Here is a 26955-nt window from a genome sequence, read left to right as displayed (position 1 = left end):
GGCAGAGAAGGCCACTCAGGCAGTCCAAGTGCTAACTGAGCACTTCATCCCAAGACTGTAGATATCCTTACGTTGACACAAGATCAGCTGCACCTTTGCCTGGGGCTTGTCCATGGGGGTGTCCAACCCAGGATGCAAAGAAAAAGATGTGTGGGAAGTCTCTAAAACGTGAGACCTGGGGCTGAAGAGATGGCTCCATGGGTAAAGTGTTCGCCATGCAAGCTTGAGGACCTGAGTTCAGATTCCTAGAACCATGGAAAGCCAGGTGTGTGTGTGTGTGTGTGTGTGTGTGTGTGTGTGTGTGTGTGTGTGTGTGTGTGACCTCAGCAGTCCCATAGTGAGGTAAGAGGCAGAGACAGGAGAACTCCCAGAAGCTTGGGGTACAAAGCAGTGAATGAGCGACCCTGTCTTAAGCAAGATGGAAGGCAAGAATGGACACTCAGTTGTCCTCTGCCCTCAACAGGTGCACTGTGGCATGTGTATGCCCGCACCCCTCAAGCACACTCCTTAGTTACTGTGATAAAACACCATGACCAAGGCAACTCACGAAGGTTTATTTGGGCTAATGGTTCCAGACGGATAGGCTCCACAATGGCCGAGAGGAGGCATGGCTGCAGGAACAGCTGAGAACTAACATTTCATATCACAGTCAGAAAGTAAAGAGAGCACACTCAATCTCGAAGTCCACCGTTTGTGACACACCTCCTAATTCCTCCCCAAACAGCCACCAACTGGGGACCAAGTAATCAAATGCCTGAGACTTATGAAGAACATCTCATTCAAACACACACACACACACACACACACACACACACAAATAATTTTTAAAAAGTGAGACATGGTCTCATCTATGCCTCAGCAACCCCCAGAGCAAGTATCGTCATCTCTTGCTATGATAAAATGCCAGAAAGAAAGAAAGAAAGAAAGAAAGAAAGAAAGAAAGAAAGAAAGAAAGAAAGAAAGAAAGAAAGACAGACAGAAGAAAGAGAGAGAGAGAAGAGAGAGAGAGAGGGAGAGAGAGAGAGGGAGGGAGGGAGGGAGGGAGGAAGGAAGGAAGGAAGGAAGGAAGGAAGGAAGGAAGGAAGGAAGGAAGAGGAAAGGAAAGGAAAGGAAAGGGAAGGAAAGGAAAGGAAAGGAAAGGAAAGGAGATGAAAAGTGCCAGAAAGGGTTCATTTCTATTCACAGTCCATCGCCACAGGAAATTGAGGCAGCAGGAGCTTGAAGTGGCTGGTCACATTGCATCCTCGGTCTGTAACCGGAGAAGGATGAAAGCAAGCTTGTGCTCCTCCTCTCCCTCTGCAGTCCAGGAATGGTCCCACCCATCATTAAGATGGGTTTTCCTAGCTCAACTAACATAATCAAGATAATCCTCCACAGGTGTACCCAGAGACCTGCCTCCTACGTAATTCTGGATCCTGGCAAGAAGCTATCACAGTGGATAGCTTCATTTTACGGAATGGGGAACAGACTCAGACAGACCCAAGAACTTGCCCAAAGTCAGGGTGTGTAAACAGTGGAAAGAATAACCACACCTGTGTCTATCTGGCCCAAGTTGATCCTTTTTACACTCCTCATGTCCAATGCTGAGTGTTCCCAGCATATCACAATCCTCCGCGAGCGTAAGTGAATAAATGAATAAATGAATGGATAAGATCATGGCCCGATCTGGGAACTTTGTACCTCCATACGCCCTCCTCCCTGCGCACTGCCACTGAGGACATCCATCTCTTGGCATCTGACAGGGCTTGACTCCAAGACTGCAAGGCTGTTGGAGCATAAGGTGGCGTGGTGCTGGCATGTCACCTCACGCATCCTTTCATGTACCCTAAGTCATCCCTGGAGGGCTGATGGCACTGCACATGAAGCAGATGTAGGAAATCGGTGTCTCACTCTCTTGTTCGGGGAATGGCATTGAGGGGAGAGCGCTATGCGTGCGGCGCAGACGCAGTCATCTCCTTCCTGTTTTCCATATATAGTTGGCTGTGTCCGAGGATGAACCTGCGAATTTAAAATCTGCTAATGCAGATACAGAGGGCTCGCTGTGGTGTGCCTTGTTTGCCCCCTCACGCCTCCTCTCTCCCCACTATCCCTGCTAACTATTGAGATGTGGAGTCCACTTCTGCACCCTTGAATCTGGCGGTTTACTTTGGCCCAACAGAAAATGATAGAAATATGTTATGTAGATTCCACGATCCGTTCTTAAGAGGTCTTTACCTTTTTTTAACATTTATTTGTGTCTTCATTGTGTATGTGCACACGTGTGTAAGCACACATGTAGAGGGTAGTGTGTGTGTATGTGATACTTGGTTCTCTTTCTACCATGTGGGAACAGAACCCAGGTCACCAGGCTCACGGGTGGGCTCCTTTACCCCCTGAGCCACCCCGCAGCCTTCAACTTCTGTTCTAGAACACAGCCCCGAGAGCTCACAGAAGGATGCCAGCTTCCTGGAGGGAGAGGGAGCTCATGTGTCCCCGCAGACGGAGGAGGGAGGCTGAGGTCATCTTGGACCTCTCAGCCAAACTGACCCTCAGTTAGACACAGCTACATGAATTAGCTCAGGAACGGCTCAGCTAATCGGATTTCTCTATCAGTTACCTAAGGCTGTACCAAGATAAGCCAAGCTTTGTGGCTCGATGGTTTATTCTCTGTCACAGTTGTGTGGGCTAGCTGAGCAGCTCTTTCTTGGGGGTCATTCGTGGAATAGCCCTTGAGTGTCGGGCAGCTGAGGGCTGACTCAGCTGGCAGACCTAGACCTCTCACCAAGTCCCTTACATTCTGGGTTGCTTCAGCATGCAGGGGCCTTTGGATTCCCAGAGAAAAGACCCCAGCACTCAAGACTTTACACTCCTCTGACTTGTCCCTAAGCCAGAGCACACCACATGCCCAAGGCCATATTCAGTGAGCAGGAATTATCCAAGGTTGTGGAAACTGGGTTGTGTTTTATCAGAGACTATCTCCATAGCAACTTCACATGGTGTGTGACTCCAGACAGTGTCCAGAGGCCACATGGCCCCTGTTTCCCACTCCAGGAGCCCAGAGGCTCCTGAACCACATGCTCTATGAGATATTATGTCCCCAGTCTCTCTGGAGTGGGGACAACAGAGAAGCTAGCTACATGAGGCCTCCCACCTCACCTGCTCAGGTAGAGCCAGACTTCTGCTCCAGTTTCCACTCAGAGCTGGGGATGAAGAGCTTTGAGATACATGGTGGCCCTAAATCCTGCTACCAGACTGTCATTCAGTATATCCCTAGATGTAAAGTGTCTGGCTTCTCAGCTCCCTGCCAGACATGGTGGCACATAGCTGTAGTCCAACACTTGGGAGGTGGAGGCAGGAGGATCAGGAGTTCAAGGCCAACCTGAGGTACATGAGACCCTCTCTCAAAAAACAACAGCAGAGTTAGCTTTCTTCCTTGCTTTCCTGCCTTGGACCTCACCTGTAAGCTTGGAGGCCACTATGCCTGTCTGCCGTTTGTCCTTACTCCCAGAGCTGGCCTTAGCCACTTGCTTTGGCTCCGACAAGTGATGCCCTTATCTCTTCCCTCTCCTCTCTTCTCTCTGGACAGGGCACTTTCCCTGCTTCTCTTCTCTCCTTTTCTGTCTCAAGAGGTCTCCCCTCCCCAAATGTCTCTCTTCCCTAGTCTCTTCTGCTGTCCCTTCCTCCAGGTCTCTGTCTCTTTCTCAGGGTCCATGGCTTCTCTCTCTCTCTCTCTCTCTCTCTCTCTCTCTCTCTCTCTCTCTCTGTGTGTGTGTGTGTGTGTGTGTGTGTGTGTGTGTGTCTGTGTGTGTGTGTCTCTCTCTGTCTCTCTCTCTTTCTGTGTCTCTCTCTCTGTTTCTCTGTGTGTGTCTCTCTCTGTGTCTCTCTGTCTGTCTCTCTCTGTGTGTCTCTCTGTCTCTCTGTCTGTCTGTCTGTCTCTCTCTCTCTCCCCCCTCCCTTCCTCTCTTCCTTCTTTCCCTCATGTTCTTTCCTTCCTCTCCCCCCCACAATTACAAAAGTGGACCACCCCGAGTACTGCCTACTCTGGGCACACAATACACACCACGCACACAATGCACACACAAACACACACACCACCCCACAGCCTCTCCTCCTGTCCCATCACCTTTACTGGAATCCAGGGACTTGGGGACATCAGGAGTTGGAGCACAGGTTTTATGGGGCGCATCCTGGGGCTGCTGGTGCATGACTCCACCTGGTGCTTAGGCCCAGGCGCCACCTGTCACCACCTGTGCTTGGCAGGTGGGAGGGGGTGTCAGGAGAGGCTCTGAATGCCTCATCAATTCCCCCTCCTGACCAGGTTTCTTACACTGACAGGAAATGAGGCCTGGCCATCTTCTCTACAGAGTTAGCCTTCAGCATTACCATTTCGGCTACCATGGGCAGCTTGGAAGATGGTCCCAGCCCTTCTCTGTGGCCTGGACAGAGAACCCAGGCTTGGGGTATTGGAGAGGGCTGGGGGATGGGCAGGGGTGCACGTGAACAGATGTGTGTGACTGCAGTCCATATGTGTGAGGCATGCACCTGTGCATGAATGGAGCATGACCCTCAGTGATTGTTGCCTATATGTTAAACACCCTGAGAAGTTGCTTGGTACCAAGTTCTATAGGTCACCAACAAGCCAGGCAGATACCTGATCCTGGGGGAAACAGACCCATGGTAGGACTGGCTACTCGGGGCAGATTCCCAGGGGCAGATCTGGTCCACAGGTCTCCTCTCAGCAAAGCAAATGGTCTTCTGTATGTGGAAGTTTGTGCACATGTGTGGCAGAGTGTTAGTCTGTAGGTGTGTAGAGGCACGCGCGCGCGCATAGCGCGCGCGCGCGCGTGTGTGTGTGTGTGTGTGTGTGTGTGTGTGTGTGTGTGTGTGTGAGAGAGAGAGAGAGAGAGAGAGAGAGAGAGAGAGAGAGAGAGAGGGGGTGCAGAGAACTCACCTGTCTGTCCGTGATTGTGCCCTGTGGGAATATGTGTGAGGTGTCTGTGTGCAAGTGTGCTCTGGCTGATGAGCTCTGTGGGTCCCAATGGCCAAACGTCTTAATTTACTTTTCTATTACTGTGACAAAACATCATGACCAAGGCAGCCTATGAAAGAAAGCATTTAACCGGGCATGGTGGGTGCACACCTTTAATCCCAGCACTCAGGAGGCAGAGGCCAGCCTGGTCTACACAGTGAGTTCCAGACTAGCCAGGTCTACACAGAGAGACCCTGTCAAACAATCTCCACCACGAGCATTGAACTGGGGGCTCACAGCTCCAAATGGTTAAAAATCCATGACCATCACGGTAAGAACCATGGCAGCAGGCAGGCAGTCATGGTACTGAAGCAGTAGCTGAGAAGCTTACCTGATTGACAAGCAGAGGCAGCACTAACCTCAAAGCCCACCCCCAGTAACACGCCTCCTCCAACAACAAGGCCACGCCTCCTCCAACAAGGCCACGCCTCCTCCAACAAGGCCACACCCCTCAATGCTTCCCCAACAGTTCCACCAACTGTGGGCCGAACATGAAAATATATAATCTTTGGGAGCCGTTCTCGTTCAAACCACCATGCCACGTGTGTCTTTTGCACCCATGGCTCTCCCTTGACCCTTGGTACACAGCCCAGCATGGCTGAGCCCTGCCAGAGTCTGCCACCATGGCCCCATTCTCCCTCACCCACAGGTGTGATCCGGACAGCTGTACCTGACCTCGACCGTGAGAGCCAGGAACGCTATGAGGTGGTTATCCAAGCCACAGACATGGCAGGCCAGCTGGGTGGCCTCTCGGGCTCTACTACAGTCACCATCGTGGTTACTGACGTCAATGACAACCCGCCCCGCTTCCCACAGAGTAAGTGGGGTTATGTGTATGTCTGTCTGCCTGAGAGCCTGCTGGTCCAGCTTCCCTTAGAGCTTCCTGCCTGAAGGGGGACCGTCACCTGGGTGCTCCTCCAAGCCTGCTTCCCACAGAGGGAAACCCTTGCCAATCTGGTTTTGCAGACAGAAAAACTGCTGTAGCCTCCCCACCTGAGAAGCCCTGCTCACCCTCTGGCCATTCATTTGCCCTCTTGCTGGCCCTTCAGGGCCCCCTAGCTACTGCTAGATCCCCGACCCAAGCTTGTAAAGAGGTGTTGAAGGCTCACCGGGGTCTAGATAGAAGGGGGCAACCACTGCACCCAGGCAGAGGGACACCCATACTTAAGCCCAGGAAAGCTGATCTGAGGTCAAGGTCTCCCTCCTCCTGGAGCCTGGAGGCTAGCAGTCTGTGCCGATGAATTGGGAGGCTTGCCTCTTCTGGCACAAGTCAGGATAGGCAGCTTCTCTGGATCTGGCCCCCACCTGCCTATTAGCCTGACTAGCAGGGCTGTCCCGGCTCAGGCCCAGCCACCACAGGGAAGCTGCAGCTGCAGCTGGCAGAGACTAAATGCCGCCGGGAGCCAGCTGATTCCTATCAGGCGAGTCATTACCCGAGGTCCACTGCTCTCATATTAGGCCCCGCCACAGGGGACTGACCCCCATAAGATAAGCGAACACAATCCCTTAGCTGAGCTCAAGCAGCCTACCACCTCAGCCGTTCAGCACAGGGTGTGCCCCAGCACAGGCTACAGACAGGGGGCAGGGGCAGGCAGGCCCCAGCACAGGCTACAGACAGGGGGCCAGGGGCAGGCAGGCCCCAGCACAGGCTACAGACAGGGGGCCAGAAGCAGACAGGCCCCAGCACTCCTGTTCCAGAAGGGAAAGCTCCAGGCCAGCCAATAAACAGTACTAGGCTCGGGGCAGCAGGCTCTACATGAGGGTCAGAGCAGAGAGGAGGCCCAGCCAGAAAGGCTGCTTGACGCATTCCTCTCTCCCTCCTCTTTCTTCTATCTCCCTCCCCCCTCCTCCCCTCCCTTTCTTCCTTCTTCTCTTCTCTCCCTCCCTCATTTCTTTTCTGTAACTATAGAGGACAGAAGGGCAAAAAATAGAAAAGCCCAAAGCTGGCACTTGGCCCCACCAGCAGGACCCAGAATCCCCTGTGTGCCTTTCTCAGCCACAGCATCTTCCTTCTCCACCAGCACCAGCCACCACTCTGCCTGTCACCATCATTTCTGTGCTTTTCTGAGACTCTGCCCTCCTCTCTACCAAGCACCATAGTCTACTCCCGCCCCTTTGTGAACCTCAAATAAGTGAAACCATGTGATATACACTGCTGTGTGCCTTTGACTTTCAAAATCACACTCCTATTCTCAGGCTCTTTCTTCTAACTGTTCCTTTTCTTTGCTGTATAGTATTCCCACGTATCTGTCCTGCTGAATACTTGGCTTGTTTCTAGATGGAGCTGTTGTGAACTTGGAACCTAGTTGCCTGTGTCTCCGAGTGCCCTTCTGCAAACACTTCTCTAGTATTGCTAAGAAGTGTTTCCTCATGAAGAAATGTGCTTATCCTTTGTACCACGTCCCCACCAACACTGAGTGTAGTTAGACTCTTTAATCTAGGAGCTCCTGGAGACTGCCCACTTGTAACTTCTGCTGGCTTTTATTTAGTCGCTCACCACTCCTTAACACAGCCCACCCACGAGACAGCCCCCTGCGCCTGGTGAATGAGCACCACGACCCTCGTCTCCCACAGCTCACGTTCGGCCTTGAGGAGAGAGAGTTTGAGAGGTGGGCAGTAGTACCTGCTAGGATGTTCTTGGGCACCCCGGGAGGGGCGGGCAGAAGCAGCTGAAGATATAGGAAGGGTCCCCAAAGGGCAAAGTGAGGAGAGAAGGGGAGAGCCGGTACAGGCAAGCCCTGAGTTGTGCCTTCTGGGCCATCCAGAAGGGAGGAACCACAGCAGGTTTGTGACGGGCTGGCTGCAGGGCTGAGGGACTTCCCATGTCTACCCCAAGGGCAGCGGGGAGCTATCAGAGCAAGGATCCTCTCAAGGCTGCTGTGTGGGCATGAGAAAGAGGCAGCCACTGCACACAAGGTCTCCCGGGCATTCAAGGCACCAACGGCAAACTCCCAAATGTCACCTGGGCTGACCCCTCATTCAGCAAACCACTCTTACCTTGACCTTGGTTCTGGTCAGATAGGAGGATGCTACTAGTGTGTCATCTGTCCCCCTTCAGTCACCAGGCCATCTTTGCCAGAGAGTGCCCGCTTCAGGGTGTTCACACCTGTCATCTCCTCTAGAACGTGTTTTCCCAGCTGTCTGCTGCTTTGGGCTCATCCCCTCACCCCTTTATCAGTGAGGCTCTGTCCTCTTCTACCATACACTGTCTGGGTCATCAGAGGCGCTTCTAGGAGGTGACATGATGCTGTCTGTGTGAGATGCCACAGCCAGTCATTTCCATGTGGTCCAGGGCACAGTTCCTCACATCTCACAGGTAGCGACATCTGCATTGTCATAGTAACCACTGCTTGAGGAATGTGTTCTTCCCATTTCACAGATGAGGGAACTGAAGCTCAGAGGTACAGGTCAAAACCAGCTCCAGAGCCTCAACCCTCATGATAAACTTCTTCTGTCCCCCTTGCCAGGCAGGTGGAGAAACAGGCCTCAAGGATGACAGGGATGTCCCCATAGTGTCAACCAAGAACCCTGGGGGTGGAATGAAAGACTTCCAATCACATGGCCTCTGCCCTTCAGAAGACAGGCCCATTGCAGTCTGAAATCCCCACCTGGCCAGGGCAGCACCCCTGCAGATACAAATCTCCCAGGCATACCCAGGCCCCTCCTCCTCTCCCCAGCGCTGGCAGAAACCAGGGTCAACCTCCTGGCATGTCCCCCACAGAGATGTACCAGTTCAGCATACAGGAGTCAGCACCCATCGGCACGGCTGTGGGCCGAGTGAAGGCCGAGGACTCAGATGTGGGCGAGAACACAGACATGACTTACCACCTGAGAGAAGAAAGCGGCAGTGGAGGAGATGCGTTCAAGGTCACCACGGACAGCGACACTCAGGAGGCCATCATAGTAGTTCAGAAGGTGAGGCTGCCTTGGGCAGGGTGGGAAGGCGTGTGCCTGGGCCAGCCGTGGCAGCGAGGGGCTCTGGAGCGAGGGTCTCTCGAGCGAGGGGCTCTCACTTCCCCCACCTCCGGGGCTGAGGGCTCGATGTCTCATTGAGAGAGGATAAGTGATCCTACCCAAGGTTGCGCAGCTGTTTGTGGATTCAGATTTGAGCCCATGCTCCTAAACATCGTCATGGCCTACTTCAGCACAGCCCTGGCCCTTCCCAGGTCATTTCCTTTAATCCCCATGTTTCTGTCTGAAAGGAAGGTCATCCGCATATTGACTAGTGAGAAAGGTCGAGAAAGAGAAAGGGGCTTCCACATCTGGAAGAGACAGTGTTGAGATTCGAACCCAAGCCTTTCCCCCACTGCATCCAGCCATTGTGCTTTCCCGTGGATGACTTGGAAAGCTCAGCCTGGCAGACCCAGTGCTTCTGAGAGGATGGGGAAGGAGGTCTCAGAACAAAGCAGGGACCTGTCTTCCAGGACTTGGCCATAACTGTGACGACTCAGGGTGCCAGGCCTTGAGGACTACGCCCTCGGTCGTGCTCCCCGGTGGAAGGCTCGAGTCCCCTGCCCAAGTCCCCTGCCTGAGTCCACACATTGTTGCAGGCCTCTGTGTGCCCCAAGCAAGGGGTTCAGTACCCTGCCAAGGTCACTCAACTGGGACAGCCCTATAGGAACACAAGCTCAGGGCTCTAGCTGCAGAATCTAATCAATTTTCAGTCTTTTGATCCCCATGTGCCCCAGCTATGAGACTGTCCCGTGTCATAGATGGGAAATCAGAGGCCCAGAGCAGCCCACAGCACTCCATAGTTTCCTAGCAGTCCAAAGCGTCAGAATTCACCCCAGCAAGCTAGTTTTCTCTCTTCCTCAGGGATGCCTCATCCCCATGATCTGCAGTGTGGTGGCTCCAGTAGGCGCCTGAGGTGTCTGTGGAGTCAGCCATGGCTCCAGAGCCTGGCAGAGCCCCGCCTGATGAATGGCCTGGCTGTAGATGCCATCGTTCATTCCTAGGGCAGCGCCCAGCTGCATCCCAATTGCTCGGGCAACAGGACAGGGAAAAAAGGTAATCTGTGCTGTTAGGTAAGGGACCCCATATGCCAGGCAGACATAGGCTTAGGGACTCCAGAAAGCCCCGCCCCCCATATCACGTGACCATAGTAACTAAAGCTTTGCCCTTGATTTCATCTGTTTCGGAAGGCTAGAGCCAAGCTCAGTCAAGGTGCTCTCCCCTTAGGGAACTTCATTCACTCCCTCAAAGCCAAAAGGGTCCATCTGATTGTCCACAGTCAGCTCATGGCTGGCTGCAGACAGCCAGGGCTGGAACCCAGGGCTGAGGCCTGCAGATCTTTGTGCCCGTTTCTCTCTCCTGGCTTCGGGAGCCCCAACAGCCTGGCTTTGATTCTTGGCTGTTCCAGGGGCCACCTGCTCAGGGTGTCGCTGTGCCCTTCTGATCCCAATTTCCTCATGGGTAAAAGGAGATCGCTGCCATATTGGTCCTACAGGTGGCTATTAAATGGAGTGACTGATGAAAACATACTGAGTGGGGATGCAAGCAACCTGGGGATTGGGGCCTTTTAAAGTGGTGCCTGTGTGTTTCCAGGCAAAAACAGTCCCCTAGGAGCCCCCTTTACACCGGAAAGGGCTGGTCTGGGCCTCTGACGGCCAACTCTATGGTGGGCTGAGCCAACTGTGACCATTTGTGTGCCCCTTCTTGACGATGCCATCAGCCCCCAGGCCCGTCACTGACCGGCCTTCTCTGCCTCCCCCAGCGCCTGGACTTCGAGTCGCAGCAGGTGCACACGGTGGTGCTGGAAGCCCTCAACAAGTTTGTGGACCCCCGCTTCGCGGACCTGGGCACATTCCGAGACCAAGCAATCGTGCGCGTGGCCGTGACTGACGTGGACGAGCCCCCCGAGTTCCGGCCACCCTCCGGCCTCCTGGAGGTGCAGGAGGACGCGCAGGTGGGCTCCCTGGTCGGCGTGGTGACGGCGCGGGACCCCGACGCCGCCAACCGGCCCGTCCGGTGAGACCCCCGCCCGGGGCCACGCCTGCTGCCTGCTGTCCTGACATGCACAACCCCAGCAGACTGAAGGCAGAGGGGAGGGGGGATCCTAGGAGCCAGAGAGCCCAGGAAGAAAAAAAAAAAGGGCAGTTCCGGGCAAGACAGGGACAAAAATGGGGAGCCAGTGCCCAGCGTGCCAGAGTCCCGGTTCCTCCCTCACCAGCCCACCCCAGGCCTCAGTGGACAACCCCTCACCACGTTCAGAAGGAGCAAAACCAAGCAAAACAGGCCCCTGTTTTCTTAAGGCATCCCTTCTACAAGGCTTCTCTGCCCTTTCGGCCACATGTGTTCTCTCCTCCACCACCACGCCCCTCTCTCCGTCTGTCTGTCTCTCATCCATCTATAAGTCTCGACCTCAAAATGTAGCCAGAGTTCTCGCCCTGAACTCCCCAGCTGTGGTCACAGCCTGGCTCAAGCCGGCATGTCGCCTGGCTAGCCCTCCCAGCCTCTGTCCTCAACAGGAGACAGCCAGGTCTTGCTCCAGTGTGGAGCTAACCCTGGCCTCCTCTGCTCCTCACCCTCCTCTTGAATTCAGTCAGACTTCACCTTGACCCTCAACCTGACCCTGAACGTCCCAGAAACCTCCAGGCCTTCCCCCCACATGCTCCCCTCCTCTTGACTCTGTGGGTTCCAGCTCCTCTCAGCCCCTTCTCAGGGCCTATGCTGTGGCTGCCCCTGGGACCAGATCTCTAGCCTCTCTCTCCCTTTGCTCAACAGTATCCCTCTCTAAAAGCCTTCCTTGGCCCCTGCCCCCAATGCCACCCCATGCCACCCTGCCCCAGCCCCTCCCACTCCCCTCCATATTCCTCCTCCACACAGCTCACTTCCTAACTTGTGATTTCCTGATGTCCGCGATTACCAATCCTTGTTTGCCCTCACTGAACCAGTACCCAGAGGATGGAAACCTCTACCAGCTCACAGGCCCAGCACCCCTGCACACTCCCTGAACAGTAGAGAATGAAGTAGACCCGAAACAAGACAGAGAAAAGAGACGAGGAGACCAGCCCTGAAAGAGAGGAACCCGGTGAAGAGCCTGGAAAGAGAAGGCTGAGGGACCTGCCAGGCAGCGAGGACAAGAGGGACTCTAGAGAGAGGGTGGGTCGATCAAGAGCCAGGCTCAGACCTGTCTGAGGCAGAGGCAGGGCAGTGATGGGGGACGCTGCGGGGACTTGTGAACTGCGGACTTTAGAGAGGCCCTGGTTGGAAAACTCAGACAGAAGAGAGGGGACGGCAGTTGTGGTAGACGTGGACGCCGAGAAAGGGCCGGGTGGGAGGATTAGCTGGTGTCAGATGGACATGGAAGAGGTTCTTCCCCAACTCCCTGCTACACAGTTAATGGGCCAAGCTGAGCTCTGCGGGGACTGAGGAGAAGGGAGTTTAAAGATTGTGGTGTGCAGTTCCAGACACTCTGCCATAATCTGTCTTGACAGGCCTCTTAGAATTGTGCAGGGCCCAGCCTGTACCAGCCCTAGCCAACAAGATACAAAGATCCCATCTCACTTAGCTGCCATAGTCTGTCAGACTGAGAGAAAGCCTCGGGGACATGGGAAGAATTCTTGGAACTGGCAGGAATGGACCTGAGCTGGGCTCCATTCCGGGTAGAGGAAGGTTTGTGCAGATGTCAGGAGCCTGAGGCAATAGTTTACAGAAAGGGGTAAGGCACCAGGGCCTCCCAGGTGGGATAGGAGCTCACCTTCCAGGCTGAAGCCTAGCATGTGGCCACAGCCCTTTGTCTCCCGCCGTCAGGCACAGCCTTTAGATACTGTTTGGCCTCTGGCTGGCCCCAGCCTTCTTCCGAGAGGACAGTGTCACCCGGGTTTCTCAGAAAACTGGAGACCCGAGCAGGTTGGCTTCTGCAAGCATCACGGGGTGGGGCAGGATGAGGGGCCGTCTGTCGGGTCATGTTCCTGTCTGCAGCTCCCTCCTCTCCGTTTCCACTCCCTCTCCTCTTCTTTCATCCCTGCTGAAGGGACAGACTTTGAAACCAACGACTCACCCTCCTTCATCTCCCTGTGCCTGGCCCCTTCCCTGGTGCTCCTCAGATGTGGAAGAGCCTGCAGGGAGCTTGAGACAGCTCCAATTTAGCACCGCAAACATTCGCTCGGCTTCCCTTGCACAACTCAGAGCCAGGCCTGGGGACATGCCGGGACTCAACCAAGGGCAGTTCCAAGGCAGAGCTCCCTGACTGTGGGGCACAGACCCGAAGAAGCAAGGCCAGTGCTGGACCGTGTGCAGCCGAGAAGGGTCTGCAGGCCACCTAAGAGTCACTGTTGCATGCGCTAAGACGGGCTCCCGTCCATATCAGCAGTTATTAAGTGTTGATACAGGCTATGGAGAGGATGCACTAAGAGGGTCCGCGGGATTTGAGGTCACAGGGGGTCACTTTGCACTGAGTGGTCAGACTCCTGGTGGGGGGAGGTGAACAGAAGGCAGGATGACGTAGCCAGAGTGTGGACATGTGGGGAGGGCATTCCAAGGAGCAGGAAGAGCAAGGGTCCTGAGGCAGGCGAACAGGGAGCCAATGTGCCGCTAGAATGGAGAAATGAAATAAGTTCCCGGGAGAGCGCCTGGCACAGTGTGCTGAGTGTGGCTGCAAGGAGGGAAGTGACCTGTCTGGGGACAGAGGGCCTGGTCACAGACCAGGGTGGAGCCAAGGATGCTCAAGTCTTTGCTGTTCCAACTTCAGCATAGTGTCCCACACACATGCCCACTCACAGTCACACCACAGACATGCATTCCTGCCCACAGCTCAGACAGGACACATGGCTGTGCACATGCACATAAGGTGTGCCCGCTTCCCCCTTCCCTTGCCTGCCAGGCAGTTCTTGCCCCACAGGGAGCCCTTCTCTCCCACTCACTCACTGGCTCCCAAGGCTAGAAGCCAGACAGCCAGGGTTGAGGCCAGTCCCCTAGGTCTTAACTGGCTAATGGTCCCTACAGTGTCCCCACCTGTGGCCTTGGGTACAGCTGCCTATTCTTAGGCTCCAGCCTCTGCCATCCCCTCTAAGGAAAAAAAAAGACTAGAGGGGCGGAGAGAAGGGTGAAAAGAATGGGGAAGAAGAGGAGGAAGAGAAATGGGGAAGAGGAGAACAGGAGAGGGAGGAGAGGCATTGGATCTTAGGGGCGCTGACTTCATCAAAGGATTACTCCATTGGTGAGTCCATAGCTAAATGGGTTGTTGGAAAAACCCATTTTTTTGTTTGTTTGTTTTTCGAGACAGGGTTTCTCCATGTAGTTTTGGTGCCCATCCTGGATCTCACTCTGTAGACCAGGCTGGCCTGGAACTCACAGAGATCTGCCTGGCTCTGCCTCCCAAGTGCTGGGATTAAAGGCGTGCGCCACCACCACCTGGCATGTACACTTTTAAAACTCCACTCTACCCATTGCACATCCCTCTGCAGTTTGCCACATGTCTTCACCCCACCCCACCCCCAACAGCAAATATGAAATAACCTCTCCTCAGTCCTGTCTCCCTCAGCACCCTTACCTCCACCCCTCCACCTGCAAATGAGCGTGGCCCTCCAGGATTCCTTTCAACTGAGCAAGCACCTAGATGAGTCTTGTTCCACCTCCTTCCCATGCAAATACCTGGCAGGGTCAGGCTGGGGGCCAAGGGGACCCAAGGCTCCAGGCATTGAGACTTTCTTTGGTAAGTTCAACAAGCCCCAAAGAACTCTGGCTCTGGAGTCCCACCTCTGGGTGCAGAGTCTAACTCTACAGCAGAGAAATTATGCACCCCTAGTTGGGAGGGTCATAGAGGATCCACATGGCATCTTAATGTAAATAAAGACAGGCCCCCTGAGAAGATGTGCTCAAGGCTGGGAATCATGACCTAGCTAGTAGAACAGTGTCCTGTGCACAACACAACCACACTCAGCTGAGTTTATCCTGGGAGCTTCGGTGATGTAAGTTGGGGGTGATGAGCAAAGAGCGTGGTGTCTGGCAGGGTCCTGTTCTCTTACAACCCTGAACAGCCCAGAGAAGGCATTTGCTTGATGTTCAGGTCATGAAGGTCCAAGCTGGGGACGGCTGGAAAGTGTAATCTCAGAGCTGTCCGATGCATGCCAGGAAAAGGGGGTCAGCTGGAGTCTGAACTTCCAAGTAGCACCCCTGGCTAGCCAGGGGCAAGAGGAGGTACACTCAGCAATCCAAGGCAGGAAGAGATGATGCCTGGGGGGGTGGGGAGATGGCTCAGTGGGTAAGAGCACTTGTTGAAAAAGCCTGAGGGCCTGAGTTCAAATCCTCAACACCCATGTAAAAAGACATGTGTGACCATGCACACCAGCACGGCGAAGCAGCAAGCTCCAGGTATAAAGTTTGTCATAAGGGAGAAAGGTAAAGAGTGACAGAGGATACTGCTCATGGTCCTCATGAGCACAGGCACACCCAAATGAATACATGAACACATGGAGACACACACACACACACACTTTAAAAATTCCACTCTGCCCATGGCAAATCCCTCGAGTCTGCCACATACCTTCACCCCACTCCCAACAGCAAATAGGAAATCACTTCCCCCCGACTTCACCCAATCCGTACCAGGGTGCCAGGTGGCTCTGAATTAGATATATAAACAGCCTAAGGAGGTGGAAGACTGGTTCAAGGTCACGTAGGGTGAACGAGTGACAGGAAATGCCAGCATGGTGTGCTCAGACCCTTACCGTTGCTATTATCCCTGTGGGAGAGATGGGGAAACTGAGGTCCTAAGAGGTTTGATCCTGCATGCAGCCCAGGCCTCTCCAAAGGCTGTCTCTCAAGGCTTTGAACCCTGCAGGTATCGCTTCCCCCAGGCCTCAGTTTCCCTCTCTAGGATTGAGGGAAGAGCAGAGGCCAGAGCTTTCCTCCCTGCCTGGCTGCTTTGTCCTGGCTGCACAATGCGCCTTTGCCTGCATGCCAGGCCTTTGTCTGTGCGTAGCCACGGCACCCCGCCTGTGTTATCAGTGCAGAAAGTGGCGGCGGGCGCTGGCGGGGCCTCTCTGGGCCTCTGCCGCCTGAGACATGTGTTGGACACGGGCCTTTCAGGCCTGGAGCCGAAGCACAAAGGCCGGGGAAGAAGGCGGAACAAAGGGCCTTTTCACGCGGCAACTGAAAAGCTGCAGATTAGCAAGTGTGCTGTTCAGGCAGGAGGAGCAGGGGCAGCCACAGTCCCACCCTCCCAGGCCAGGCTCAGCTGCCCTGGGTCTGGGGACCACCTGGCCTCCAGAAGCATCCTAACCTGCCTCTACCCCCTCTCCTGCACAAAATTCTCAGAACCCCAACTCCTGGTCCTAAATCGCTCTCCCCACCTCCAGCCCAGCCATTTTATAGCCTTTGATTTTCCCTGAACAGTCAGTTCGCAGGCACCTCTGCTAACCCTAAAGCCCCCTTGTCTCCCTCTCGCTGCGAAGCCCATTTCTGAGGCCTCCTTTTTAGGAAAGCAAAGAGAGAGACATCTGTGACTCTGTCCTGGGGATGTGGTCTTCAGCCCTCTCCACTGACCCCTGAGATCCAGCAATCACCAGCTCCAGGGAGATGATAAGCTCTGTGTCTCTAGGGGGTGGTCCCTCTCTTGGAGTAGGGTGGAGTAGGGAAATCATGGGCTCAGGCTCCTGACACTGGGGCACATTTGATCAGCCCAACCCTGTCCCCCACTCAGGTATGCCATTGACCGTGACTCGGATTTGGAGCAGATCTTCAACATTGATGCAGACACTGGCGCCATAGTGACTGGCAAGGGGCTGGACCGCGAAACCGCCGGCTGGCACAACATTACCGTGCTGGCCATGGAAGCAGGTGAGTTGGGCCCTGTGAGTGGAGGAGCAAACGTGAATAGGCAGTGGCCGGGTCAGAGCAAAGGCTGAACTGTCAGTCAAGACTCATGGGGGAGGAGCCAGGGGTTGAGGCTACTTGAGTAGAGATGTGGGCAGAATCAGATCTCCAGGAAGGAAGGTCTAGTAGAGCCCTCTAAGCCCCACAAGAAAGGGCTAGTATAGAGGCAACTTTCTTCCTTCCTTTACTGAACCTCTGCTACAGGCCAAGCTCCAGTCCAGGGTCTCAGAAAGAAGGGACACTACCTGTCCTCATAGGAGGCCAGCCACAAACTGAAAAAGGTGACATGGTACAAAGGAGCCATAAGCCAAGGGGAATAAAGAGAGGTGGCAGTGTTTCTCTGGGGCAAAGGCTACTCTGGGAAGATCTGTTCACAAAGACCTCAGGACGATCAGGACACCTTGCCCTTATCGAGGGGAGACAGTTCAGGCCGGGGGAATAGACTGGGTAAAGGCTCCTTCCTAAGTGGGTGATAGCTGCCCGGAATGTTAGAGGAATTGCGATAAGCCAAAGTAGTTGGAGCGAGGCAGAGTGGTCCACCACTGGCAGGGAGGGACTGGACTTTACTTACTCATCCTAAGGTTGGAATGGAGAGGGCTTTGAGCATTAGAGGGACGCTGTCTGGAGTAGACAGGGGTTGAGAGGAAGTAGGGAGCTTGGTCAGATGCAGTGGTGTTGGGGGGAGGGGTGATAGCCCAGCCTGGGCCAGGAAGCACACGGGAATGCTGCAGCCCCAGAGGCAGGGTGCTGATAGAGCAAGGTCAAAGGCTTATGGGTACAGATGTCAAAAACACTAAAGGAGCCTGTTGGTGGTGGCACACGCCTTTAATCCCAGCACTGGGGAGGCAGAGGCAGGTGGATATTTGTGAGTTCGAAGCCAGCCTGGGCTACAGAGTGAGTTCCAGGAAAGGCACAAAGCTACACAGAGAAACCCTGTCTCAAAAAACCACACACACACACACACACACACACACACAAAAAAAAAAAAAAAAAAAAAAAAAAAAAAAAAAAACCACTAAAGGAATTTGGCTCTGCTGGGGAGAAGTTTCTGGAAGTAGGGGCCTAGTTTGGAGCCACTGGGTGGGTGGGGGTTGAGCCGGGGAAGGAAAGGATGATCCTGAAATATAGGAGTCTGCATAAGTAAGGCTGTGGAAGTGGGAAGCAGAGGGAAGGAACTCATGGAGCACCAGGAGTGGGCAGAGCCAGCCAGTGCCTGCCAGGTCTCCTCAGCTTCGCTCTCCAGTGTCGCCTGTCACCTCTGCAGGCCTCGTCAGCAAACCGCTAGAAAGCATCTTGAGTGATGCAGGAGATCGCTGAGTCTCAGCCTTAGGGCAGCTCAAGCCGACCTACCCCTATCCCGAAGCCCTCCTGCTGGCCTCCCCTCTCTCTGTGCCCGCCTTCCCTTCCTCCTCCCACTTCGGAGGCCCCGCTGGCCCGTGGCAGGGCCGAGGAAGTCCCTAGGCTGAAGTCCTCTTCGTCTCTTTCAACTGCAGTTTAAAGGCAAACACAAAGCGAGCTCAGCCCTCAGTGCGGCGGCGGGCGGCGTCTGGGAGCCTTTGAATCCACTCCTCCTCCGCTTGGAAGAGAGAACAAAGGTGGCTGGAGAGGACCTAGCGCTGGACTGGGGGTGGGGGGAGTTCCTCCACCTTCTGAGCCTCCCTCGCCTGCTCCAAGGCAGCTGTCACTGAGGCTCTGTGCACAGGGAAGGCAGAGGCCTGACTGACAGACAGAGGTGCCTCCTCCTTGGCCCAGGGATTGTCACCTGTCTGACATCCGGCCACTAGCAAGTCCCTCCTTGGGTTCAGCCCAGCGCTCTCACCTTGGGTCTCCCTGGCACGTGCTCATCAGGCGCCTGTAGCTGTCCGACTTCCCTCTCTGCCCTCACTACATCCCACCCAGCTGACCATGGGGTGGGGGCGAGACTCTGGGAGAAGTCGGCTCCCAGTCAGGCTTGAGATGCCCCTCTGAGCTTCAATCCACAGCACCTGCCCACTCCTCACCTCTATACTAACTAATAAAGGGAACGCTTCACTTCTTAGTGCAGAGAAATCAGTCAGTGTTAGCAAGCCCTGCATTCACTGCTTCCCTAACCGCCTGGACTGTGCACTTGGCTTCTCTCCCACTGGGGGAGTCTGGGCCCTTTACAGTGATGACGTCACCGGATCTCCACGTCTAAGGAGTGCTGGTTCTACAGCTGGCCCCAGTGTGGAGATGAGGAAACAGACTCAGGTGAAATCCTTTATGCAAATTCCCAGTCTGGCCTGGCCTGGTGCAGAGCTGAGCTCTCCCTGTGTTGTGCCCTGGTCATATTCCCTTGGTCTGGGGCTGGGGAGTTGGTCCAGTGTACAAAGCTCCTGCTGAGCTCAGACCCCCAGTTTCTACATAGAGACGAACATGATGACATAGTCCCAGCACCAGGGGGTGGAGGCAGGCAAATTCCTGGAGTTACTGGCCAGCCAATCTAGACGGCAAACCCTAGGTTCAACAGCAGATCCTGTTTCAAAACCAAAGGGCCGGCAAGGTGCCTCAGTGGGTAAGACACGTGCCTTTAAGCTTGACAACCTGAGTTCAATCCCTGAGACCCACATGGTAGGAGGTGAGAATCGACTCCTGCAAATTGTCCTCTGACTACACTTGTGCACTGTGGCATGTGCACACACACACACACACACACACACACATATGTAATCAAAAGTAAAGTAGGAAGCTAGGGAGATGGCTCCATGGGAAGAGTGCTTGCCTTGCAATCACGAGGACCAGAGTTCAAATCTCCAGCGCCAACATAAATGCCAGGCAGGTATGGCAGTCCATGCGTAATCCCAGTTGCTCACGAGGAAGAGACAAGGAATCTCCAGGGCGAGCTGGTCAGCTAGACTAGCCAAAATGGCCAACTCTGGGTTCAAGTGAGGGACCCTGCCTTGACATATAAGCAGAGAGTTGTAGAGAAGACATTGATGTCAACCTCCAACAAGACACACGAGCACGCGGGCATGCGCACGCGCGCGCGCACACACACACACACACATGCACGTGCACAATCTGTGGCAAATAACCCCTACCCACACCACACCACCTTCGAGCCATCTCTAATGAAGATAGTTACCATATCTATTTCACAAATGAGGAGACTAAGGCCCCAAACCACAGAGCGAGTCCATGCTAGCCCAGGGTGACCCAATCCTCCACACCAGAAGTCTGCCTAGGCCCCACTGGCTCCACCCCCAGGCCCTGTGTCCTCCTGCTGAGGTGTCTGCCTGGCTCCCTCAGAAGCAAAGGGGATGAGCCAGGGGTCCCACAGCCCCACCTGCTCCCAGGCGGAACAAACAAGAGGGGGTGAGGATCAGAGGGGAAATATTTATACACGCTGCAGCGCTCTGTGGGCCCCTCGGAGGATGTCGCCCTCAGCCAGAGCAGCCGCCTGTCACGCTGGATTACCTCAAAGGCTTGGGCCCACTTAGTATGCTGGCTCCTCTCTCCCGAACCTCTGAGTCATCCATCCTGCCCATGCAGACGCGCCTTCCACTGACATTATCTTTAACGTTTTGTAATCATGAAATATTAATGACCAATATTGAATTTAAAGTACAATTTGTGTCTGGATCCTTCGGTGGAAAGGGCAGTTGTAAAGGGATAGTCTTGGGGGGGACTTGGAGAGCCAAGGATGGGGTAGAGGGGGCTGGAGGTGAGGATGCACGCAGCAGGCTCCACCAGGGTCACCAGCCCATGCCTGGCCAGTAAGGAAGGTGGCTGACTGTCCATGACAAGGAGTTGCCCAAATCAGTTGGAATTTTCCCACAAGGGTCACCCTGGGCCAAGTCACATCTCACAGCACCCCGAGTTTTCCTTCACACAGATGAGTTTGTGTACAGATCTGGAGACTGATGACTGTCAGCAAACTGAGGCCCCTTCAAGGGCAGGCTCTGGTCTGCACTGTGGCCAGGTACTGGGCGGGTGTAGGTCAACACGAGGGCAGGAAGGCCTATACACGCAATTGGGAGAATGGGACGTTGAGGTGAGAAAAGGTTCCCTTTGTGTGGTCCTCGGCTCTGTGAGCTGGCAGGTTGCTCCTCTGCTCTCCCTGTGTTCCCTTCTTGAAGCTGGCGGTGACTTCCTGCCCTGTTGGAGGGCAGAGGGACAGAGGCTGCAGAAGGTAGTGGCCTCTGTTTATTTAAAAGCATTGGTCGGCATCACATATAAAACAACCCCCACCCCCGGGGTTTGGGAATCATATTTGTCCGGTTCTGGTAAGGTGCCTGACAGACACTTAGCAAGTATCATTCGTAGCCATGGAGGAATCTGAGGCATGGGGATGTTAGAGATGATGGCCCAGTTCCACCATACTCCATTTCACACAAGGAAATGGAAGCCCAGGAAGGAGCGGCTGACTTCCTGACTCTCTGTCCTGTGCTCCTTGGAGCACTGTGGAGGGAGGAGAGGTCATAGTGGCCTCCAAGGCTTCCTCCAGGGAGTCCTCCCCTGTGTCCACCCAGCTACCCATGATGGATCCCTTGCTGAACAGGTTTGGTGGTGACTGTTCCCAGGAAGGGGGGGCAGGGGAGGGCCGGTCGGGGGCGGGAGAGCACCAAGAAGCTGGCGTGTAGACTAGGTCCTTTGGAGAGATCTGAGGGACAGGGAGGGACTGGCTCACCACTGAGGGACAGAAGGGACTCCAAGGTGGGTCTCTGGTAGAGGAAGGCTTTTGAAGAGCTGAGATTTTTATCTCCCTGAGCTACAGCTGAGCAGTTTAGCAACCCCTCTGAGAACAGAGATGCTCATGGCTAGAGCAGGGAGCTGAGGCGGGAGTGCAGAGGCAAGACCCTGTAGGAAGGTTCTTGAATGTCCCCTATGCGGCCAGATGCTGGGGTAATAGGGAGCTAGAGCAGGTCTCTGAGGAGAAGAGTACTATGATCAGATGTAGGGTGTTCATGGTTTCCTTGGCCTGGAGGAGGGTAGGCAGAAGGGCACAGAACAGCTTGGAGTGCAGAGATTAGTCCAAATAGTTTAAACAATGTAAGTCTCTGTGTTTACTTGGTTGGGTCTGAGCGGCTGTGGGACTGGCAGAACTTGGTGGGAGCTGGAGAGAAATTCTCCAGCTACACTGGAGCTAATAAGATAACTCATGCTAACTTCATGTGGGGTGTCAAGACAGGGCCAGTGACTGTGGAGCCAAGGTGGGCCACCTGGCTGGATGGTAGGGTCTGCTTTGAGAGGCACTAACTTCCTGTCCTCAGAGGTATGTAAACCATTACTGAGCTGAGTGGTGCCTCCGGGATCCTGAGCTCTTAGCAGATACAGGGCCAGAGACCGTGATGTCTACAGAGTCTCAATAAGATAGCCCACTCTGCCCCAAGGGAAGGAAAGCTTCTCCCAGGGCCCAGATCCCAGAGATACTGTTTTCACGGCTTCACTGCATCCCTCCACTCAGAGGAGTCAGTCCCACAACAAAGGCACAGCCCATACTCTGCACATTGGAGCCAAGCACATGACCAAAGTCCTTGAGAGAGGCAGAGAAGGGTTCCTGAGCCTCCTGTTCCCACAAAAGGGACATGGGAACAGGGCAAGAAGTGCCAGGAGGCCACTCCAGGCTGTCTCCACAGCCTTTGCTGGATCCTCTTCTGCTCCCCACCCTCCTCCTCCTCCCATGCCTGCCTGGGCTGTGGGTAATTGGGAAGATCAATCTTTCTGCCCAGCTGGCTGGCTCTAATCAGAGCCTAGGGTAGGGATGCAATCTAATTCCCTGGGGAGGAGGGTAGGGCTGGGCCGGGGGCTGTCAGGGAGAGGGTCCCTCCACTCTGCTCCCCTCCCCTGTCCACCACACTAAGTGAGTGCAAGGATGATCTCTCCCCTGGGTCCCTCTCCACTTCCCGCTCTCAAAGCCTTGCCTTGTTGCTCTCTCTGGACTCCTCTTTCTCTGTGGTGCCAAGGAGAGTCACAGCATCCGACCCACTAATTTTGCTGATGTGATATCGGTTTTCCTGCTCCTTCCATGGGTCCGTGGAGGGGTGCAGCCTTCTCAGAGTCTTTTCTGAGCAGTCCATAGGCGTGGATGCCACAGACAGGGAGATGCCTCACCGCATACAACTTTATTAATCATCTATTACGGCATGCAGCATTAAACAAAATTTCTACTTACACAGATGAATGAGGGCGGCAAAAATGGGGTGTGGGCTCCGTAAGGCACTTGCTTTGAGAGCACAGACCTGAGTCCAATCCCCAGAACCCATATAAAAGTGCTAGGCATGGTGGGAAATTCTTGTAACCTCAGAGCTGAGGTGGAAGAGACAGGGGAACCCCTGGGATTCACTGGCTAGCCAGCACAGACTAATCAGCAAGCCCCAGTGAGAGACCCTGGCCCCAAAGAGGTAGATGGCATTCATTCCTGAGAATGGCACCTGATGTTGCTCTCAGGCCTCCAAGTAAACGTTCACACATGCACCTGCACTCAGACAGACAGTCAGACACACACGCACGCACACGCACACGGTACCCAGTAAAAGCCATGCTAGCGAGCATCCCAGGAAGCCATGTATGTGCACAAGGTGGTGAGGGCAAGCATCAAGCCATCAGGAAGGAACTGAAGGGCAGACCCAGGGCAGAGGGAGGAAGATAAATGGAAGGAGAGTCAAGGCCAGGGGGGGCTGGCCGTCTAACTCATGCCACGAGACCTTGTAGGAGAGAGTACGGGGCTTGGGCTGAGGGCAGTCAAGGAGAGCTGCCTGGAGGAGGCAGGGCCTTTGGGGCTTAGAAGGGTTCTGGCATCTGAGGAATTAAAAGACTCTGTTAGCTAGAAACTCTCCCTCTGAAACCAGGTCCCCTCATCCAGACCAGCTCTGTCAGTTCTGCCATGAGACCCCAGGGAGGAGGCGTCACCTCTCTGAGCCTGTTTTCTCATCCACAAAACAGCATTGACTCAAGTTCCTACCTCAGTCCACAGTTGACAGGATAAAGCGGGGAGGCACAGACCCATGACAGGGGCTTGATGTGTGTCTTCTGCCTTTCTCGGGGGAAGGTGACACATCCTTCTGCTCACTAGGCCACGCCTGTGTCCTCTTCCCTTCCCCCTGGCCCCATCCATCTCTGCTTCCTGCTCAGTTGGGTCTAAATGCCCCATGAGTGACTCTCTTCCTTGTAAGAGATCTGAAGCCTCCCACACACTCTGACCCCAGGGCCTTTGCATATGCCCATCAGTCTCCCCAGAGCAATCTCCCTCCCACCTTCCCCTTCCCCTGGTTACTTCCCAGTTGCATCTGGGTAGAAATGTCACTTGCTCCATGGGAAAAGTCCCCACACCCACTGGGGCAGGACTTCTTGCTGCGCATTCTCAGTCCCTGAGCCTTTCAATTCTTGTCACAGTCTGGAGTGGTGTCTGTCTCTACCCCTACACCAAAGGACCATGTTGTTCTTGTTCGTTCCTGTGTCCTTGGTACAAAGGAGACTCCCGTTCCACAGTTGTCAGCAAAAACCACAAGCCTCCGTTCCAAAATGTCCAATCTCATCCCAGCTGCTGTGCTTAGGGAACCTCAGGGCACCAGGATGGTGAGAGACTGCCCAGCAGCGACTCTCCCGGAACCTTCCTTCCCAGCCTCTTCCGACCCCTGGGGCTCCACCTGCCACCTCCCCAGATGCTTGCCCGAGCCAACCGAGAAGGAGGCACCAGGCCAGAGCACGTTTAATTTTAATTTAGGAATCGGTTAAGGCTGCAGGCCCGCTCAGCTCTGGGCTGTCAATCAGCCTTCCTCAAGGCTGCATCAATTAGTTTAAAAATATTGAATGTAATTTTGCCTGACACAACATATTGCAGCTACTGCAAAATATAATTTATTTTAGAAGAAGAAATAATTAAACTAATTTGCATGTCAGTCAGCTGAACTGAGATGGCAATGGGGGGGAGGGCCGTGGGGGACCTGGCCCCTGGAGGGGGCACCTGCCACTGGGCACTGGGTGAGGTCTGCTGTGCCCGAGTCTGAGCAGCTGCCATTGGATCGAAAAGACCCAGGCAGCAGGAGAGCCAGACATTGCATCTGGACCACACACTTAGAGTTGGGAGGCTTGGGAACAACTCCAGGGATGTTCCTGGCCCTCCCCTCAGTTTCCCCATCTACAAAACAGGTTTGATATCACGTTTTCATGGGTTGTATGGAAACCCACGTGATGTCATAGACAGGAAAGGATGCTGTAAACTGGAAAGAGGTCAAAGTTAAACACTGCTGAGCGCTTTGCTTTGCCACAGACCCCTGGAAAGTGCTACAGGCAGGCCTTATGGTTATCATTAGTTACGAGTGACGCGAACTGACCAGGCCAGAGACCTCGCCCCAAGGCAGAGTTTGGAGCTGGGTACACAATGAACCTCCTTGGGCCATGCCAACCTTTCAGCACTGGTGTTTTTTAAGGCTTCCCGAGTGACTTTCCCGGGTTGAGAACATTGTCTAATGTTGAGGGCATGGGGGCCAGTCAGGAGCAATGGTGATTCCAGACCAGCCCCCATTCCCTGGAACAAACATTACAGGTAGCAACCTGGGCAACTTGGAGGCACACCTCTCAAGTAGCTGCCCACCTCTTAGATCTGAGACCCTCACTTAGGCAAGGCTCTCCTAGTGACCTATGTGTGACATGTTGAAAGAGAAGGCCAGGTGTAACCCACAGCCACACTGTGACAAGGGACTCCCGGTAGTAGAACCTGGGTAAAAGGTGTCTGCCCTTCATGAGAGGGCTGCCATGCTCCCAGGTCTTTCCCACTTCTCCTCTGGCCCCACACCCCTACTACAGAGGCAGCCTACCAGAGAGGATACTCAGGCCCTCATTAGCTCCACCGTCAGCTGGGAAGCAGACACCCGCCTGCCTCCCCCTCCCCCACCCACCCTCCAGAAGCACCCCATCTGTCTGTGGAGGTTCTCTGGCAACATGTTCTTAAAAATAACGGCTCACTCGGCATCCCCAGTCACGACTCCCCTCCCTCAGTCCCGGAAGAACCCCTCTAATTGCTGAGGTGGCAGATCTGGATAAACTGAGGAGATAACATGGCCTGGCTGAGGGGAACTCCAGAAGGGGGTCAGCAGTGCTAATGTAGGAGTCTTCCTCCCTCCCTGGCTTCCCCAGAGGTGCCCACCTGCCTTCCCACCTCCAGTTCCGTCACCTCTCCAGCAGCTGCCTCAGCATCCAGCGGTCTCTGAGTTCAGAGCAGATGGGTCCACTCCCTCCAAAACTCATGGGGTGCCTGGCTGCCTGGGATCTCCCAAACTGCCCCCAAAATAGCTCCCTGCCAACCCAGCTGGAGACTCCCATCATCCAAGCATCTGCTTAGAACTGGGGTTCCATTTCCTCTCCTGGGGGGTGCACCTGCAGTGAGTAGCAGGTAGGCAAGGTTGGTGGTGAGCAGGCTAGCTGAGGATGGGTTAACAATAGCACTCAGGTAGCGGGAAGTGTTCAGGGAACTGCTCAGAGAGGCCAGGCTGAGGCAGCCAGCTCTCAGATGTCTGGTTACTTACTAGATACCTGTGTGCCAGTCTTCTGTGCTGTGTGCACAGTTCCAAGCACTCTGTAGCTGTTAACGCTTAGCAGATCTGTTCTGCAAGCAAGCGAGAAAACAAGCATAGAGAAATCAAGTCACTTGGTTGAGATCACAAAGCTCCTAAGCGGCAGAGGTGGGCTCAGTCTTAACCACCACGTCCTGCCCACTCTGCAGGTATAGAAACTGATGTCAGGGTCTTGCCTAAGCTCAAGGTCTGGGTCAGAGGTTCAACCATGCCTGAAACTCAGGCCTCTTTGCCATCCCTTCATATTCCATTCATTTGCTCGACTGTGAGGGGCAAGCTACTCTTTGCCCTAAGACGGAGACCCAGAGCTAAGTAAGACAGGGGCTTGACTTTATAGGCATCCTGTTTGCTGGCCAAATTTGCCTCCTCGGACTCATCTGGCCCTGCAGGTGTGCTGAGAGCAGTCATTTGGGGGTTCAGTCACCAGCTGACCCATCGTCTAAACATGCCCACGTATTTCGGTTTCTCCTTCATGGTCCGGGGACACAAATGGTAGTAGGCATCTACAAGGGCAGCGGGATGATGGGCATGTGTGCTCTGGGAGCATTCAGTGCTCTCTAGGTGACAGGGCAGAGAGAGTAGTGGAGGGGACATGGC

The 26955-nt window shown here is 54.5% G+C and overlaps 1 protein-coding gene across 5 annotated transcripts in view; it reads left to right on the top strand.

The window, feature by feature from the left end:
- Positions 1 to 26955, top strand: part of Cdh22 (cadherin 22) — a 124086-nt gene that overhangs the window by 83208 nt on the left and 13923 nt on the right. For all 5 annotated transcript variants that reach the window (XM_052723075.1, XM_052723070.1, XM_052723071.1 and 2 more), the window contains 4 exons: positions 5658 to 5825; positions 8730 to 8923; positions 10722 to 10975; positions 16653 to 16789. In XM_052723075.1, the coding sequence (XP_052579035.1) occupies positions 5658 to 5825; positions 8730 to 8923; positions 10722 to 10975; positions 16653 to 16789 (753 nt within the window). The remainder of the gene's footprint in view (positions 1 to 5657; positions 5826 to 8729; positions 8924 to 10721; positions 10976 to 16652; positions 16790 to 26955) is intronic.

The sequence above is a fragment of the Peromyscus californicus genome, unplaced genomic scaffold (assembly GCF_007827085.1).
Source record: "Peromyscus californicus insignis strain IS unplaced genomic scaffold, ASM782708v3 Scaffold_7__1_contigs__length_154581171, whole genome shotgun sequence".
NCBI lineage: Eukaryota > Metazoa > Chordata > Mammalia > Rodentia > Cricetidae > Peromyscus > Peromyscus californicus.
Note: the sequence above shows the minus strand (reverse complement) of the source record. Positions and strands in the feature narration are given on the sequence as shown.